This window comes from Astatotilapia calliptera, chromosome 7 (genome assembly GCF_900246225.1).
Source record: "Astatotilapia calliptera chromosome 7, fAstCal1.2, whole genome shotgun sequence".
Classification (NCBI taxonomy): domain Eukaryota; kingdom Metazoa; phylum Chordata; class Actinopteri; order Cichliformes; family Cichlidae; genus Astatotilapia; species Astatotilapia calliptera.
The window spans coordinates 57544827-57564411 of record NC_039308.1 but is presented as its reverse complement, the minus strand read 5'-3'; the positions used below and the strand labels follow the sequence as shown (position 1 = coordinate 57564411).

The 19585-nt window shown below is 39.0% G+C and overlaps 1 protein-coding gene across 1 annotated transcript; it reads right to left on the bottom strand.

The window, feature by feature from the left end:
- Positions 1–944: 944 nt before the first annotated feature.
- On the bottom strand, positions 945–19262 carry b4galnt3b (beta-1,4-N-acetyl-galactosaminyl transferase 3b). Its single transcript, XM_026176046.1, has 20 exons — positions 18698–19262; positions 12913–12968; positions 12750–12833; positions 10845–10940; positions 9581–9671; positions 9371–9471; positions 9212–9279; positions 7423–7501; positions 7216–7282; positions 6927–7061; positions 6668–6777; positions 5830–5930; positions 5355–5422; positions 4117–5260; positions 3291–3550; positions 2508–2661; positions 2339–2411; positions 2082–2235; positions 1853–1979; positions 945–1509 (listed from the first exon to the last, which is right to left on the bottom strand). The coding sequence occupies exons 1-20, from the start codon at positions 18831–18833 to the stop codon at positions 1398–1400; spliced, it is 3216 nt and encodes a 1071-aa protein (XP_026031831.1). The 5' UTR covers positions 18834–19262; the 3' UTR covers positions 945–1397.
- Between the last annotated feature and the right edge of the window lie 323 nt (positions 19263–19585).

The window sequence follows — 19585 nt, the reverse complement described above, 5'->3', positions numbered from 1 at the left end:
CATTATTCCAGCAAACTCACAAACCAAATTTAGAAAGAGGCAATGCTCGTAAAAGGAAAAAACAAAAAACAAACACAACACACTACTCTTAGCAGTGTTATAAATTATAAATATCACTTTCAACTCGTCTTCTGTCTTCATTGCCCTGAATGACAAGTGAAAGAGTTCAGCACCTGTCAGTCATTTTTACAGGTTACGCTAAAAGACAACTCATTTGCTGACATGGAATGTTAATGAGAAAATGCTGCCATTACTCCAACATTAACTAACAACATAACAATGCGACAAAGCGACAAGAATTTTCACTCATTAATCACATTTTGAGGAATTTCTCTGCTGTCAGAAATGACAACCTAAGGAGAAGCATGATCCATAGATGAAAAAGTAGAGCAAAGGGACCATCAAACACAGGACTTAATGCTATGATTAAAGGTTATTTTGGTTATTTTTGGTTAGTGGCAGTGTAAGGAGAACTGGCAAAAGTGGAAAATGTACTTCCACAGTGGATATGATATGGTCATTAATTGCCTGTGCATTGACAAAAACAAATCTGTCTAAATTAAAGCCATTATTTTTTGTTTCCTTAAAAACAACTTAATGCTACAATTAAACATCACTTTAACATTAACTTATTATTTTCAGCTTTTTTGGATTTGCCTGTAAAACAGTTCTCATTACTTCGAGTCACAGCAGAGTAAGGACACTTAAACATAATGAGAACAAACAGGGAAGAGCACTGAGGTAAGTTCAACATTTCTAGCATTAAATATAAAAGGGGGAAAAAAGAACACCACAAATATTTATTCAATAAATAAAATGCTTTCTCTAATTTACAACAAGACAAGTAAGGCTGTGTTTTTATCATATAAACAATCTACAGTAAAAAGAAATTTTGGGACACAAATAAAATAAAATCCCCCCCCCCCCCCCCCCCCTCCCACTAGTTAAGACCTATGTGCAAGAGTGATGTTCATAATAAGGGACACTTGTGAGCTTACATATATGGAATCCAGCTTTGTCTTCAGATTAGGAAATGTTCTTCCTGCCAGTAGTGCAGATCATGATCTTGGTCAGCATCATTGTGCACGGCGGTATCCTCATACATTGAATTTTATAGTCACTGGCACTCAGTAGCCAGTACCCTCTTTGGAGTCCACAGCATATTCAATGAAATAAACTCTGAGCATATCAGTAGTATCTCCTAAGCAATGACCTTCAGTGCTGCCACCTGCTTCCCAAAGCCTGAGTGAGCAAATACAGCACCGGCTCATGTGCTACTCTCTAACCGTCAGCAGGTATTACCATTACATAGCAGGAATCACCCTCCGGCTTTAAAGTGCTCGCGTTGCCTTGGTTGTAACCGTGGTGATGTCATTGTGCAAATGCAGGTGACAAGGTCACCTGGGACTTGTTGACATTCGCCGGTTCCACATGCCACGTTTGGAGTGATAGTGGTGGAAAAAGTTCCTCAAGTAGATCCTCTCCACTTCCAGACCTGCCTCAAGGATTCTAGATGAGAAAACAAGAGGAAGAGTGCTTACTCAACCTGGATCACAAACAGGAAAGAAACGATTTTTCGCCAATTAAGAGCTCCAACGTGCTTTGTTGTCATTTCTTAGACACAAATCATGATTGGCTGAAAAAAACCCTTGCACTAATAAATCAAAATTTTTTTGAGAGTATGTCCATCTGTTCTTTGCCTTTACCAGCAACCTTTTAACCAGTCTGCGTCTTACTTGGAAGGTGTATTGCTTCCAAGTATTGCTATCTAATTTCTTTCAGTGGATGAAATGGATGGAAAAACTCTAAACATATCTATCCATTTAGAAAAGATAGAAAGTGTGAGACAAACCTGTCGAGAAGCTCCCAGTCTTCTCCTCCCCAGCGATCAGTAAATTCCTTGGTGTTCATACCTCCCACTGTGTCAAGATCTGACTTATAGATACCCAGCAAGCCAAAGCCATTGATCTCCCAGTAACCTACAACACAGACAATCACATAGCCCAAGACATAAATACTTGTCATTTTAGTGGCTAAAAAAATAAAAAACAAAAGGAAGTGAATCTGGTCCCATTTCCCACCTCTGGCCTCTAAAGGTGTATTACCACAGCCCAGCCTCATGACAATGGGAGCAAAGGCCATGTATCCCTCTACACAGTGCATCCTGATGGTATCAATGATTGAAGGAGGGAAGTGGATGTGGAGGTCGCAAAGAAACACGATGCTGTGGTCATCCTAAGGAACAGCGAGATGGGAAACATTAAATTCATGAAATTTACTATTGACATCTATCGGTACACTTTTATGCTTCCTTGCCGAGTGATGCCGCAGTACTCACAGTTATCAGGTCGATACCTGCTTGCAGACCAGCAGAGCGCTCAAAGTTCCCATCCATCTTCACATACTGGTACCTGATCATTTCCACAAGCATACATACAGCTCAGTTACACCATGAATAGTTTGCAATAGGCTTGTATTGCCTGTAAAATTAACTCACAAACACAAACCTGGGCAGTGAGGACTTCTCAAGAGCCTTCCTCACATCCATGTCAGTGCTTTTGTAGTCAGTGATTATGAGGTTGAAGTTACTATCTCCAGTTATTTTGAACAGTTCCTCCATGTCAGTAATCAGCTGCTGCACCCATCTAGCCTGGTTTTTTACTGAAAAAGACATACAGGCCAATTATATGACAGATAAGTGACTTATCTCTATCTTTTATCTGGCAGAGGTGTTTTGACCTTTGCATTTTTTTTAAAGCTATTAATTCTCAAAGGGAACACAGGTCATTCCCACAGACAGTATAATAACAGGCTTGCCATGCCCATGCGGTGCTTGACAGTTAAACTGCATTAATAAAGGGAAGCTCTGTTATGTGCTTTACATACCAGTATTAATGCATTACTGCCAAATTTACATTAATATTATATTATGCTGAATTCATAATGTGATTCAATTTCTGTCTTCAGGTGATAAGAGTTTTACATTTTACCGTTAAGGACCTTGTCTCAGAGAGATTATCCTTTATTTCTGCATAGTTTAGAGACATGGAGCCATTATTTAATCCCACTGAAGGGTTTTCTTTTTCCTCTAAAAAGGTCCACTTACATCTCACCATGTTTTTTAATATGACACTGTCAGGCTGTAAGAACTTCTATCTTTGAAAAATGAAATATTAACAAACAAGAAAATGAACATGTAAATCAGTTGATTTTGAGCAGGTGTGGGAACTTTTTTTTAGATTTGGCTGATTTTATGTGCAATCACCAAGTAAGTGTCAGGTGTACAGTACCTGGCACTATGAAGTGGACCATGGCAACAGGATTCCAGCGGAAGCCCACCGGGTTGCAGAGCAAAGTCTTAGATTTTGACTGTTGGAAGTCTGAGTCCCAGCCGTTGGACCAGCTATTGGTTACCAGAGCATAGATGTAGTGTGATACACGCAGCAGCTGGCCATTCACATCTTTCAGTTCCAGTTCAAGAAGGTAGCGGCTGCCCTGGAAGTCATCCACACGCTTCACCATGTTAACCACACGTACCAACTTAAACCGCCTGCAAGAGCAACCACAAAAATAAAAGTGCAATGTGCTGTAAAGGAAGTACAAAGGTTTTTGAATATTTTATCACCTAATTGAAAATGGCATGAGCTTACAATAAGAGTCTTATATCATACGTTGACTTGTTACAATTAATCTGAAAAACTTAATTTACTACACCAAGTATAAAATAACTACTAAAAAAGTAGCAAAAGTTCTCATGTTGCTACAAAGTGGCTCTTGTCAGTGTAATATTTTTGCATACTACAATCAACAGCCACGTTATTACATAGCCCTGTCCAACTGCTGGTTAACGCATACATCTAAGCAGCTAATCATATGAAAGCAGCTCAAAGTATTTAGGCAAGTTATAGCTTTAAAAATATAGTAGCAAATGAAGCAATTTAAAAAAAAATAAAAACACTTTACCTGAGGAGGTATACATAAATTAACCACTGACTTTCAAGATGAGAAAAGTTAAAATCACCTAAAATACTTATTTTAACAAATTCTAGAGGATATAGCAAAATCCAATCAGATCAACATTTTCCACACACACACATCACTAGATGCACAACTTACCCATGATGCTTTTTATTCAGTTGGTCCATGAACATCTTGACTATTGGCAAAGCATCATTGGAGTGAAGCAACAAGTTTCCAGAAATGTTGCACTGCAGGTCGATCCAATCTGAACGCTGGGCCTGAAGATCCAGGTGGTTGACATGGAAGGTCTGGTTCCAGTTGACTTGAGTGTCAAAAACTGGTGCAGGTGTAAGATCTTCATCATCAGTACCTTCAAAGTCTTCTTGTCTTTCCCAGAAGTAGCGTTTCTCACCCTCTGTGGTGTCTTTCCTTTTCTCAGCCCTGTTGGAGAGCTCATCTTCCTCCCCTTCTTTCCTATCTGACCACCTTTTGTCAATATTCCCTTTAGCAATCTTCTTACCTCTAACAATGCTGTTTTCTAAATCTTGTTGTTGTGGCATAGTCAGTTCCATATCCTTATCATTGGGGCTTTTTTTGCCATCCAAGTCCCTTTGATTTGATCTTTTTAATGGGTGGTTGAAATCTCTTTTGGGAGGGGTAAAACGCTTGCTGTTTGGCAGCTGAAGTTCCTTCTGTTTGGTTACAAACCTCCGCTGCTTGGCCACTGGTGGTTTTTCAGGCTGTGAGTTGTTGAGTCGCTGGATTTCGGTATTATTCGTTTTACCAAATTTCTGGATTTGATCCTGTTTAGAGCCAAGTTGCTCTGATTGGACAACTGGTTGCTGATTTGCTTTAAGGTCTTTTTTATTACCCAGTATTGGTAGATTATTCTGTCCTGGTCTCTGAGCTGCTTTTACCCTTTTTCTTTTTACTCGTTTTCTGCTTTTCTGCTGTTCTGCTTTTACAATTTGCCCCTCCTCTTTTTGTAACTTTGTCTGATTCAGTTGCAGGTTATGTTTTAAGCCTTGCTTTAGCACTGACTGGGGCTGAGACAAATTTTCTTTATGTTCCCTCTTCCCCAACTCGCCTCTGTGCAGTCCTGAAGAGTTGCCCAATGTGTTGTTTGATTTTGGGACAACCAAGGAGAAGAGTTTGCGCCTACGTTTTTGTACATAATCATCATAATCATCTCCATAGTCTTGATAATGGGCTTTATCCTCATGAGCAGGCTTGGTTTCCGTTTCTTTTTTATGAAAGTCATTGTCCTCCTGGTTAAAATTCCTCATCTGGAAATTAAAATCTAATATACACCAGATATAAAAAAAGGACAGTTAAATGGACTGAAACCGCAAGCAGCTTATGTTTGCTTATGGGGAAAAACAAGGGCAAAATACCTCTGTCTGGATTTACTTTTTCCTCTGTAGCTGGACGGTCAAATCTCATGTATCTAGAGAAGCCGAACCTAGATATGACATTTAAAAAAAGAAAAAAGGACGGAAGTTATAGCAGCCTTGCTTGGTGATACTCTAAAACTAATTATAGTTCACACTTTTCCAGCATTATTGTTATTAGTCCTTTATTTATCCAGGTAGAAAATCCCATTGAGATTAAAAATCTCATTTCCAAGAGAGACATCATGACAACAAAAGTCAAAATACATGTACCACATAAGTATATAACATTTTAAACAAATACAATATCCTGTACAAACATGTGAAAAATATACATATAGATCAAATTAATCTTAGGAGACGTAGATAACAATTCTTTGCCATTTGAGAATAACATGAACTTGGATTTCTCTGGATTTAACATCAACTTAAGTTGAGTTGAGTGGGACAGTAAACGTATTTGTAACAATTAGCTCACCTCTTTAGGTAGTAAGAGCTCTCAGAGTAGAAACAGCTGGTCTGCGTCTCCATGTGTGTTAGTCGAGTGTAGTCATTGGGGTAGATGTAGGACAAGTGGACCTGAGGATATGAAATGAAATGACATGGTGTAAAATATATGACATCTTATTGAAAAAAGTTGAATATTTTGAGGTATGTAATTATTGTCCTTTGTATTGAAAGTTGGATAAAAATCTATTTGGTAAATATGAAGGTACAATTAGAGGCTTAACTCAGCAGACTGGAAACAAAGAGAAGGTAAAGCTACCAGTGGCTTTCTTTAAAGATTAAAAAACATCTACTTTAGAGCTCTTCCAAATCTCACTAACGCATTTCAGCTGAAGCGTGAAAGAGACATTGAAGACTATTTCTTGGCCAGTAAATGACGTCCTGGAGGCAACCATTAGAGATTCCAGGAAGTCACTGCAAATAACTCGACTTCAGCAACAGTAGTAAAATCAATACGAGAAAAATCTCAAGCTATTTTACTGTTTTTTTTTCTTCCTAATGGATGCAATTAGCACTAATTTATTTTATATGGTCCTCGGAAGACATTAAGAATGTGGGTGCAATTTAAAGGCCTCAGATAGCATAACTCAGTATACCAGGGATACCATTAGAAGACTGACATAAAAGCCATAAAAGATTGAAAAAGCTTCCCAGCGTTTCTTGCTGGCATGCCTTTCTTTATCTCTTGAACAAACAAAAGATTTTAAAAATGCACCTGTAACCTTCTGAGAATAATGGTATAAGGTGATTAAATATCAGAAAAGTAGTGTAAGTGACGTAAACAAATTATCAGTACAACAGATACGTACAAACTGCAGTCCTTGATAACGAAGCAAAGGGAAGTCTTTGATTGTGTAAGAGGGGTTATATGAGCAGTCAGGCAGAACACCTTGTAGGTACTTGCTGTTTAACATGCGCACTGCAAAAAAGCGAAACAGATAAGAGGCGAGATTACTTTGTGCATTCAGTAAGAGGAAATAACTTGCACAGTACTTGCATCCGGGATGGTAGGAAACAGACAGCTGATGTATCTGCTTTGTGTTGAAACAATCGAGCGACGTAGCTGACCTTTGTAGAATGAATCTCGACGGTCTTCAATTAACATATCTGCATCAGCACTGCGCTGCTTTGTGGGGGTTTGCCGGTGGCTTGCAGCTGTCTGTGGTATGTGGGCGACATCATTCATTGACAGTGCTGACTCATCTGAAGACACGGAGCGTCAGAAGAAGATACAAGCTTTTTACTTACTGTGCTTTTTAGCATCTATGCAGAATAAAAGGCAAATGTTTCATTGCGATCTAGACTCATGAACATTCATTCTGAGGGATATATTTTGAGGCATGATGTGTGTACTCACTAGTATAGAGGGAGATGTACTTGGAGTCAATAACCTTAAACAGACTGCTATAGTCCAATTGCAGCCACTGTGTGAAAACAAAACAAACTTTAAAAACTGCACATCTTTTCCACTTTATTACTCACATAATACAAGAGCGCATACTCGGCGCGGGAGTTTGGAAACAAGGAATGAGATAAGAAAACAGAGAGGGATCCAGCTACTTACTGCCACCTCCACGTGGTCAGTCCCTTCGTCGTTTTGCTTGTGAATAACTTCAAAAAAGTATCTCCTCTGAGCAGACAACCTGTCAGACAGTAAAGGTACTCAGTATCATGTTATAGTCATAAAAAAGACAATATAAACTACTTACCCAAAGATAATCTCAAACCCTTATTTGCTGAATCTACATAATAAATTATTTAAGACTTCAATATATACAATCATGGTAATGTTTTTACATATCAGGACATAATAAAACCATACTGTCCTTAATAGGTCTTAAAATTAGGTAATTACAACCTCAGATGAAAAACAGAAGTTACACATGTTCAATAATTATTTATTGGAAATTAAAGGAAAAATGTGGAAGTTTATACCATCTTCCTGTACCCTTGGATGAACCTTTCTTAAATAAATAATGACACATGTCATGTGCTGTTTTTTTAATCTCAGGTTGTATTTACCTTTTAAGAACAGATGAGGTCCAGATCATTTTTTTTATTATCCTGATACATAAACCCTTATATATATATATATATATATATATATATATATATATATATATATATATATATATATATATATATATATATATATATATATATATATATATATATATATATATAAAACTATGAGTAGACATTAACATTATTTAAATATTTGCATTAATGTGGATTTAGGCCGGTTCTGTATATCTTGGCACGAGCATACACGCCACTCCTATGGCAACTCACTAAACTGCTTTAATAAAGCAACTAATTTTATACGCACAGGGTGTAAAAGGGTGTGCTTTCCAGCATGCCATTAATTATAATTCAACTGTTAAGAAGAGTCATTTGTGCTTTTGAAACAGGTTTGATGCCTCAAACCTAATTTCTTATCCTCAAGTACAACAAGTACAACTTGTAAAGTTTTTTAAATTTAAAGAAATATTTGTGACTTGAAAGAGCTGAAATTTCACCTTTCTGCCTCATTTAATATACACAGAAAAATCAGTACACAAACAAATCCCTAACTGCTACTTCCCCACTGCAACATGCAAAATATTTATTAAAAACTGACTCTGACAAATTGGTTAATATATTCATGTCAGACAGGTTAGACTACTCTAACGCTCTATATGCAGGTTCTTATCGTCAGGTTGACTTCAACTTGTTCTGAGTGCAGAGCCCAGGGTCCTTACACATACATGGAAATAGGAACATATGACCCCAGACCTGAAATCACTAAAGAATTACCTTCTTTTAATTTTAAAATTTGCATAGCTTTGAACCTGCTTAATATAGAAGAATTGTTGAGACATATTTCAGCACGTCAGGGCCCTATGACTGTTCACAATCGTTTTCTTTTTTGTGTGTGTCCAGAAAATACCACGATTCTGACCTTGTAGCCTTCAACATTGTCTCTCCTCAGCCCATCAGGCTGGATGCTTTAGTGCTCACGAGTAACTGTGTTTTAAAAAGCTCCATACACAGAAAGTTGTTATTATGAGGGAACTGCTTTGTTAATATAAGGAGAAAGAATGAGGACACCCAGGAAAACAGTAAGGGTACCAGATGGGGGGAAAGAAAGTAGCGTAAGTCTTTGACTGCTAACGATGCTTTACCAGTGTTAGATAAGCCTTGTTCTTGTTCTCCAGTTAGGTCAGTTCCACAAGTTCAAAGCATTTGTTCGTTATTTGTTAAATGATAAACCCTGGCAGTTGGTGGTAATGCTTTTGAGACTCTTATCAGTTTGAACTGTTTGTGTAAGATGTCAAACCAACCAATGTAAGTACGTTCCCAACTTCACTCACCAAACTGGTCTGGAGGTCTGACTGGAATACTTCTCAAACTCACCCGGGGCCGTCCATTCTTTTCCCGTCTAGGAAATGAAAATTAAACACTGAAGGAAATGTTACAAAGACTAGTATGAGAAATTTACCCCGGAACACTTGAGATAATAAAATGCATACCATTCCAACCCACGCAATTAACTTCAAATTAAGGGGAGAGTCATCTGTGCTCAGCCAGAATTCAGAGTTGTCGTCAGAGCTCACAGCAAACACAAAATCTCCTGAGACAAAAGAAGAGGAAATGAGATAAAGGAATGAAGAGACAGACTGAGTCTGTATAGCATAACATACACGTATTACATGCTGAAAATACACAAAGTGAAAAAGTACCATCAGTATGTGGATGAAGATAGCCAAATATTCTGAGCCCATAGTTGGTCCACTGAGGAGAGACGGCCAGCTTCTCCACTGTGGTTCTGGACTAAAGGAGTAATGAAAGACAAAGAAAATCAGCCATGATTTGATGTCAAAGTGATGGTGCATTCCCGAATAAGTCAGAATTTCTGAGTTCCCAGTCGACTTTGAATCTGGAACGCTTCCTTACCTCGGTTTTAACACTCAGACCAGTCAGAGTCGGAACAGCCTAACCAACCCCAAGTTAACAATCCAAGTAGTAAAATCCAGTAGTAAAACTGTAAAACTTCATTTGTACTGCCACTGCTGTGTATCTGTGACTTATTAAATCACTTAGTACTGACTAGACTCTGCATGAACGTGCAGCAGACATGTTTTTAAGCATGAAAAGTATTGCTCTGGTTTGCTAGTGAGTCCCGAATGTCGCTTTTCCTGTAATGCACTAACCTGAGATTGACATTACTCCCGAGTTCCGAGGTATCTGAACCATGGTGTGAACTCAGGAACGTGAAAATCTGGCATGAAGACGTATAATGTACCACTGAGTAAAACCAACTGTGCGTGTGTGAGAGCGTGTGCACGAGTGTCTTCTTTCACATCCAACCACAAATACTTACATGCAAGAGGAGGTGATATCTATGGGTTATCTGAGTTTGGTGGTATTCTCTGGTGACAATCTTCTGCCTATGCTTCTACTACTTTTATACTTTTACACATAAAATGTGAAAGAAATAAAAAAACTTTTTTTTAATGAAGTTTTACTAGGAATATAACATCACACATACTGGGCAGTTTTCTGCAAAACCAGTATAATATGACAATGAGAAAGGACTCAGTACTAACATAATTATATATAGCAGGAATAATGTTTACTATGTTTACCTGTTACATTTGGCATGTTAGCATCCTAGTACAGTTTTTGCAAATTACCATTTTTAGCCTGGCTGGAATGCTATTTGGTTTTCATATATTTGGTCACACAATGGCCACAGTGGCTAAAAATGTAAATCATCAGTTAAGCAAGATTAATGAATAACCATATTCTAACCATTAATAAAACGAGTTTTATTAAGAAATGGGTTTTTTTCGCCAACATGTTTAATGATTCCTTGTAAACTGTGCTTGTGCTCTTGTGAATGTTTCCTCTTCTGAGGTTTGTCAAATCTAGTTTAAGATTGTCTGACTCAGTGAAGGTTTACATTTGACTGTGACAACTGAGAAGTTGGGCATTTTGACTCACATGAGGGTAAAGCGGGTAATGCAGGTTTTTGCGAAGATCGGCCGTTGAACTGCCACACCAGTCCTCAAACACATGCAGATTGGCCTGTCCCTTATACTGCAACACAGGAGAGTGACAGTGACTTTAACACAGAACTTGTATGTTTACTGTATTTAAAGGCACAGAAGTTGGAGCAACAGTCTAAATCACTTTTCTCATTTGCAGTTCAAATGCTCAGTGAAAGTCAATAAGAAACACTGGAACACGAACACGTAAATGAAGAAGCAGCTGAGTTTCAGTAGATGCACAGATGTCCTGTAAACATATACCTCTGTGATATCTGCCAAAGAGGCCATGTTATCTGATCTGTGTGTGCGTGTGTGTTTGAGTGTGTGAGTGAGTGTGTGTTGGTTTCGCCAAAGGGACATAACAGTGCAGATCGGAGCCAAATGTAGCCAAGCAGCTCATCAGATTTCAGTAGTGGTCAGGCTAGTTAGTTAAATATTAGCATGACTGAAGCTCACAAGTTTACACAAAATGCCGTAAAATGATGACTGAGAGTGTAGCTTGTAATCATTTAAGGAGATTCTTACTCAAAATCAAAAGGCGGTGAGTTTAAGGAGCCCTTTTGTTGTAAAGCTCAATTTGCTTCTGCTAAAACTCTATTTTTCAATAACTAGCCTGCTACGTGTGGCGCTTCATCAAAGCATTTTTGAGCTTTGTTAATTCTCCGAGACATTAGCCTAGTTTTACATCGTTTTTCACAGCAATATTACTTATAACTCAATAATAACATTTTGTAAAAAACTTATCAACCTCTTCCTTGACAAAAAACACAAAACTATAGACAAATCTACTACAGGGGCATACAGTGTGCACAAAATCATGTAAAACTGAGGAATACTGACTGTAGAACTAATAAAGACATTGATATCAAAAGGGGTTTTTTTCTCAAAGCAGATACGTGACACTTGTTTGTTGTTGGGTACATGTGGCTTTCCTTTCACTTGACTGTACATTAAAAACCCCAAAGTGAGTCAGTTTATCAAGAAAGATTTCAGCAAATTAACAGGAAAGTAAGTCATAGTTAGATGGAATAAAATTACAGGTATTTCATCAAAACTAACAAAAAATGTTTTATGGATAAATATATTTTATATGCAGTGGTTAGTATTTGCATTTCATCTACAAAACTGAAAATTAAGGTTCTTTTTTTGTTTTTCTCTTTGCATGATTTCTGCAACTTTTGTTCTTGCTCTTTATCAGTGCACCTGATCAGGACCCAAAGAAGATGTATACTAATATTGTGCTGTAAATTGTGTGTAAATCCTTGACGTCTTAAAAGGGTGCAGCTATGTAGCAATCTATGCATGTCTGCAGACTTTTCTGTTGGTTGTTTTTTACATTTCAATATCTGCTTAGGCTGGTTTCCTCTTATCCTCCTATGTTCCTCGCCTGTGCTGTCTCAACCCTTGTGATATTTTCCAAATGTTTGTCCCCAGAGTGACAATAGAAGTGAGAAAAACACTTTAAAATATGTGGCCAACCCCCCGATTACCAGTGAGACATTAAGTTGATAATAAAGAAGAAAAATGTACCCTTGGTCAGTGTGAATGCTCTTAAATTTGTTAGAAACCGCACCTTTTTTGTTCCTGATTTGTTATTGTGGATGATTTGTAAACTGTGTATCTATAATAGAATCTCTGATGCCCTGTTTGCCAGGTCTGTCTGTTTAATCATGCAATACTGCTGTTGAAATAGGCAACACTGGCTCAAAACAAAAACATAAACAGGAACCGGTTACACCTGACATGAAATATTCGAAACATTAACACAAAGCAGGGAAGCTTCTGAAATGGAGTCACACTATAAACGGAGGGACTGAGGGAGGCCACTGGGCCACTAGGTATGGGCAAGCGCACACACCTCTGGTTTCCAAGGTTGTGGAGCATAACTGGAGACCCAAGCACTGCTGTCCCCAACAGTGTTTGGCTGATGGTCCTTTTTTGCCTGTAAAAACAAATATTAAACTTGGTTTAGTTTTGGTTTCCTTTCTGAAAAAACAAACACTCTCGGGTGCCATCCTTACCCTATTTTCAAACACGTCTCTCCTCCAGCTGACGTGGTCAGCGTCAGTAATTGGATCTGAGGATATAGGTGAAGACAATAGTCAACATGGTCACATCATCTCTGTGAAAGTTGTTATTTTAAAGCGACTTGAGGCTTCCCCAGTAGGTGCACATCCAATCAAAATGCATTCTAAACAAAAAAATCCCAATCTGCTTCTTACAACTTGTGACATAAAAGAAACTCTATCTGGGTTGCATGTGAGGAGCGGTAGGCACGCTACACGTCCATGCATAAATGATAAACTCTGCCCATGCATTGCACACAACAATCAGGCCCGGTGTCTAAGCAGAGACTCACTGCTCATAGTCCCTGAACATAGCTCATCTCAGTGACAGGCTTCAAAGAGCTGCTATGGCATAGGGCTCTCGTTGGCAAACATCTCTGGCGCTCTGGCAGAGCAGATGCTCAAATATTATTCCTGCTGACTTCTTCCATCATCCTTCAAATTACAGGACAGGGTGTATTTTAAAACAGGACCTATTCGTCTGTCTTTCTTTTCTTTTTTTACGACCATGTGGTGTCAGCAGTGAACTGGAGTTACTGCAGTGATGGTCTGTCATTATCGCCAGGGTGGAGATCTCCTAACACACACCCTTGTGACATACGTTCCAATTTTAGCAGCACAAGTAATTCTAGAGCTGTGGATAAGGAAAGCAACAGTGGAGTACTTTTCATCTCTATGTGCACTCCTCTCCTCTTCTTACTAAACCTTCCCTGTCATGTTTTTTTCTACTTTCCGTGGAATGTATTGCGAAATTTACTGTCAGGGTGGACACTTCAGGTGATAAGAAGGATGCAGCAGGGTTTCACTAGCTTTCTGCGTCCATATATGGCAGGAAAACAATTTTTTTTTTTTAAATCTCTTGTCACATTGTTGCTGTTTTAGTGTTTTTTTTTCTGTCCACTTTGGACACAACATACCAGTTTAGCAGTCCTACTCTTCTTATTCTGTCAAAAAAATGTTGCTAACAGACATTTAGTTAAAGTGTTGAATAAAAGGGAGAGGCTGTGTGATAACATGCAAAACAGAATATAATCAAATATATCATTTACAACATTTAAAAAAAAAAGCTTCATTTGCATGCTTTAGCATGCAAATTAAGTGTCCACAGTATTCTTTGGATTATGTGCTTGAAGTTTTAGTGTTAAGAAGGTTTACAACAGGATTTTTTTTTAAACTGTTTGTGAGATGCATAGATTTTTATACAGCAAGTTTTAAAAGCAATGTGTCAAATGGATGCATAATATTTCTTGAGCTTCTGTGTTGTTTCAGCTTGAACTCATACACCGAGAGTTAAACGTTGCCTTTTTAACTGAAGTGGAACTGGCTCTGAAAATGAGAGGTAAATTTCCAGGATGTAGGCGTACATTTTTCTTTGCAAAGAGGAAAAGAAAACTTCATTACCAAAGCCTCAGACAACTCACCACAAGAGACAAACCGCTGGTAAGCCTCAAAAAGCATGAAAGCTTACTTGCAGTTGTTTTAAAAAAAAGTGGAAACAAGCGGAGGTGTAACGCTGTGTTCTATGTTAACTATGCAGAAAACTGGAATCAACCAAACGTGGTAACTGAGCAGTTATGGTTTACTGAAAGTAGTACCTTTGCACACGAGATGATTTGTCTCCTGATAGATGCCCTGAATGCACAATATATAAAAACCAAAATCCTATAAGCAAACAAAGAGTTTCTGTAAAGTGTTGCAATGTCCCCAAGCTGCCAAATATATCTCCTGATCCCAATTAAGCTCAGCATACGGTTCACTTTCTGTAAACCATAGTCAAAGGCAGATCAAGAAGTGAAGGTGGCGGCAACAATAGCCTGGGACAGCGTCTCCAAGGTGGAGATGGTGTGTGTCGATGAGTATGGATCAAAGATCAAAGATCAGGAAGTCATATCTTGAGATGGATGTTTCTTGACCTCTGGGTCACATCTTTTAATCTTTTAATTCAGGGTTTTTAGTCCCATTACTACATGTGTATAAAACCAAGCATCCAGCTATGCTTTCTGCCTTTTGCAAACATTTGTGATACAGTAGGCCTTTCTAGTGCTCAGTGAATTTAAGCTTGGTCTTGTAATAAGATGCCTCCACTGCCCCAACTCAGCTTATGACATGTTTTACCTCTCAGATCTTCCACCATCAGCTGTGAGTGGTATTGCTGCAAAGTGGAAGTGTTTAAGAACCACAGAAACTCAACCATGAAGTAGCAGACTACATAAACTTACAGAATGGGATCACCGAGGTGTATAGAGCCACCGACGCTTTGCTGACTCATTAACTGCTGAGTATCAAAGCTCCTCTGGCATTAACATCAGCAAATAAAATCTGTGCCACGAGCTTCGTACGTAGAATGTGTTTGCATGGCTGAACAGCTACTGTAGGTGTAATGTGTAAGTGCCCCAGTACTTTTGTCTATATTGTGTATTTACCTCAAATAAGAAAGCTTGAAACCTTTGAACAACGTGCACAATTTTCACAGAGGAAATCCAACAGAATGTCTTTGATCCACTTGTGCCTGACATCTTGGATTTTATGACAAAGATTTTTTTTTTCCTGGTAACATTTCTAAAAACGTGCCTCAGAAAGGTTTTTATAAGGACCTTTGTGGCGTAGTTTTACAGAATAATAAAGCCAAATGGTAGCTACCAAAGTGGCTGTGAGGTCATGTCTTTGTACTCCCGCAAAGGGGCTTCCATATAAAGTTGGACAGGTGGACAGATCGATCTAAATATCGATACTAACCCTGGTATTGGTATTGGATCAATACTAGCACGACAGGATCGATACTATGTGTCTAGCCTCTAAGTTCAATATGCAGCCCACTGAATTGTGTTAATAATTTTTTGGGAAACGAAAAATATACCTCCCACATGCACGATGAAAGAGGAACCTTTTTGTGTTGACTGTCATGTCTATTTTATTTGTAGCCTCTTGCAAAAAGTAAAGTGCCATTCAAATCTCAAAAAGTACCAATATTTACTTTAGGGGCACATTCACATTCCGGGTCTCAAAACACAAACAAACCCCAAAAACCAACCCAGTTTCAAAATACATGAAAATCTGAAATGTGTGTGCTGTTGTGTTAAATTATTGTGGACAGTAAAAATCACAGTGATTTAGGGGCTCATTAAAATGTGTTCAGAATTCGGCAAGTGACGATGATTCGTCTTATAAATCATGACACACTGCTCCCCCTTACACAAGCTGTCTTTAGAAGTTAAAAATATCAGTGTCGGTATTGGTATCGGCAGTACTGTGTTTACTTGGTATTGGATTGATGCCACAATTTGCATTATCACACAGCACTTCTTCCCCAGTCCAAGCATACAATGCATAAATCAAACAATTTTGTAGTATTTCCCAATAAGGGCTCCTGCTGTGTGGAAAAATGCCATTTTTAAAGATATTGTTTTGTTTTCGCTTACAGATATATATCACACAAAGCTGGACTAGAAGCCTTAACTGAGGCCTATGCTCTTCAAGCTATTTAATTAAATAAGTCACTTGACCTTGCATGTGGCCATTGTGTATTAAAGGATCTTTGTCTGCATCACAATTTTTTTTCTGTGTGTGTAGATGTCAACCAAATTAATTGGATAATAAATTGCACATTATGAGTTTAACTACTAGTTCTCGACTTTTACCAAAGGGTTATTAAAAATCTAGGCCACGTGTCCATTGCATGGAATTATCACATATAAGTCATGCACACAATGGCCATCTTTATTCTGCTGGGCCAGTTATTAACTGCTTTACTGCAGCAAACATTATCTACGTTGTTAGTTGTAGTGCTCATATGATCTCAGAAAAAAAAGCCCGTCCCATAAAAACTGCACATCTCAAGTCCTATTTGTCTAGTTTAAAGGTGATTAACCTGAGTGAGTGAGTAACCTGCTGCACAAATAAAAGATCTGCATGTGAAGTTTCCTGATGACTTACGCACTTCCTTTAATTCACCTTGATGCACGTTTCTCCACCAAGGTGATCTCTGCAAAAACTGCAAAAGCAAATTTCACAAATGCAGTGGTGATGGGTGAGGGGGGAGAATACATTAATTGCAGGTGTAGATCGGGCATGCATTCTTAAAAAGGTGGGAAATAAAACGGAACTTGGGTGATTATATTTTCCCAAAAGGTAGAAAAAAACCAGAGTTGTGGGGGAGTCGTAAACCGCATTTAGGGTAAAAAGAAATTGGACTTGTGAGAAGTCGTTCTTAATGAAAGTGTGTGTGAACAGATTATGACCCATTAAAGATATAAAGTGCTGCTCTGACCCACAAAGTGTACTCTAGGATAGCACATTTTAAACCTCAGTGAATTCCACATGAAGAAGACATTTCTGCATAGCTCCAAAAGTGCAATTCAAGCTGCTGGCGAGCCATGCAAATCACTCAACAAGCATACTTTAAAACAGCAGCCACATGGCATCACGAATAGGCACAACATCCCCATAGTGGACCTCATTTTGACCCTCAATACAAGGTTCTAAAAACTCTTAATAAATATCATTTTTAATTGCTGTTGGTTCTTTCTCTTGTAATTATGTAACAGACTGACTTGAATTATGTGTTTTGGGCTTTTTTTATGTGAGCCATGACACATTTTGTTCACTCAAAGTCATGTACATGTATGTTATAACAATCAAGTTACAACATTTTTAAAAACGTCTGTCTTGTCTTATGAACTGTGTAAAAAAGGGGGGGGAAAAAGAAACCTCATACTGACCACTTGCAACTGAAGTCATGTGCTTAACTGCACCTGCCAATTATTTATCCATGTTAGGATTTTAATACAGCTCTGTTTGAAGAGCTTTGTGGAGTCCTTCTCTCAATAGAAGCCCCACTGTGGCCGGGGGGCTTCAGCCCAGGAATGTGTGCACATATAGGCGAGCCCTCTAATGTAGATCTAGGCATGTGTTTACATGCTGATGCTGTGCTCAGACTGAGCGTGTCATATGTTTCTGTTTCTCTCAACAACCCCACTGTTGTTTCCTTTCATCTGTTTTGTGCTGTGTGTGTGTGTATGTGTGCTGCGACAGACGGTAAGGCAACGTGTGAGGGTAGAAAGCAGGAAATCTGGTTACCCAGTGTGAGACTAGATTTCCTTCTGAGTGTAAACCTACTATGTGACCTCCTGACCTCCCCAACCCCCTTCTTACTGTCTTTCTTTCCCTAAATCAACCTGCTGTTTCACCTGCTGAAGGCTCAAGTTTCCTGAGGAAATGCATCCAACATCATGAAAGCTAAAGCAGATGTTAGATGTGAAAACGTGTTTAAAATGCACATGCATTCAAATCTTTCATGCAAATAAACAAATCTTTTGCGACTTCGTTTTCTGACTTCCAACTTCACATGATAAAAAATGTCACCAAACAACTCCATACATTGTTTTTGGTGATGACTCATTTTTACAGTGGCCTTAGCAGTATTTCATGTTTGTGTTTCCTTATTTTTGTAAATGATGTGGACTGTTCAACACCACAGTGCCATGGAAATGTGTGATACGTGACAAATAGCTTATATCATGCACGCTCAAATGCGTAATACAGTCCAAACCTTTTTACTTTTGTTCGGCTATATTTCTCTCCCCCCCCCCCCCCTCCCTCCCGCATGCGCATGTTCACTTGCTATCGCTACTGCATAATTATCATAAATAGAAACTCCGTCTGAATGGTGCATCAGCAAAGGTTTGAGTGACACTCTGTGAGTAGCAGTGCGCGTACTGGAAATCATAAACCATAAACTTACTCATATCACTCCTCCATTCTTTTGCAGCAACCATCTCGTGGTACACGGCCACCAATCCCGCCAGCAGGATCGCACCGAACAGGAGATATTTGCCATTTCGCCGCAGTTTCTTCAAGGGGAAAAACGACGTGATCATTTTGACTCCCGGGGGAAACTTGCTCCCGAGTTCCTCACCCGCTTTGTCATGAGTAGGGGACGGAACGCGCCCTGAGCACGTCCGCCTGCCGCCCACCGCTGCTCCCGGTGGATGCGCACTATCACCGGCACCCTGGATATCCCCGGCGCTCGGGTCCCCTGGTGCCTCTCATCCGGAGAAAAATCCCACCTTGCCCTGGGCCAGCCGGTGACCTACACTGGGCACTCTCGATCATCTAAAACTTTTAATAGGTCTCCTATTGCTCCTTGAGCGCCCGGCTTGAGACCTGACCTCTGTTCCTGCTAGTACCACATGAAGCGCACGCAGCTCGGTACAAAGAACTCAGCAAGGAATGAAATCTTCACCTCCCCTCCCCTCACCATCCTCCACACAATTTAAAGAAGCCAGATGGAAGGAGCTAGTAAGCGGCCAGAATAGGACCAGCTTTGCCGTCAACGTAAAAGCACGATCGTGATCATGTGAAAGAAAAAATAATACTTGATCTGCGAATACTCGCACAAATATGGCAAAATTACTTCAGCGCAAAGTTTCATCAACGTGAAATATAATGATATATTTTATTTCCTGTAGCGAAACGTTTCCCTTCTTTCCGAGCTCCTCAGGTCACAACTTTTGCACGCTTGTGATTTATTTTGAAATCTGAAACAGGAAACACTCTTTAGTATTCTAGCTAGCTCGACGTTACACACCGCTGAGATTAAAGGGAGGAGTAAACACGTTCAGCGAACACA

Excerpts from the sequence above, each read along its gene's own strand:
- b4galnt3b (XM_026176046.1), bottom strand. The coding sequence starts at position 18,833 with ATGATCACGTCGTTTTTCCCCTTGAAGAAACTGCGGCGAAATGGCAAA. Across the intron at positions 2,662-3,290 it reads GGTCCACTTCATAGTGCCAG|TAAAAAACCAGGCTAGATGG; the intron begins GTACTGTACACC and ends TGTCTTTTTCAG. Across the intron at positions 1,980-2,081 it reads TACACCTTTAGAGGCCAGAG|GTTACTGGGAGATCAATGGC; the intron begins GTGGGAAATGGG and ends TCTGTGTTGTAG.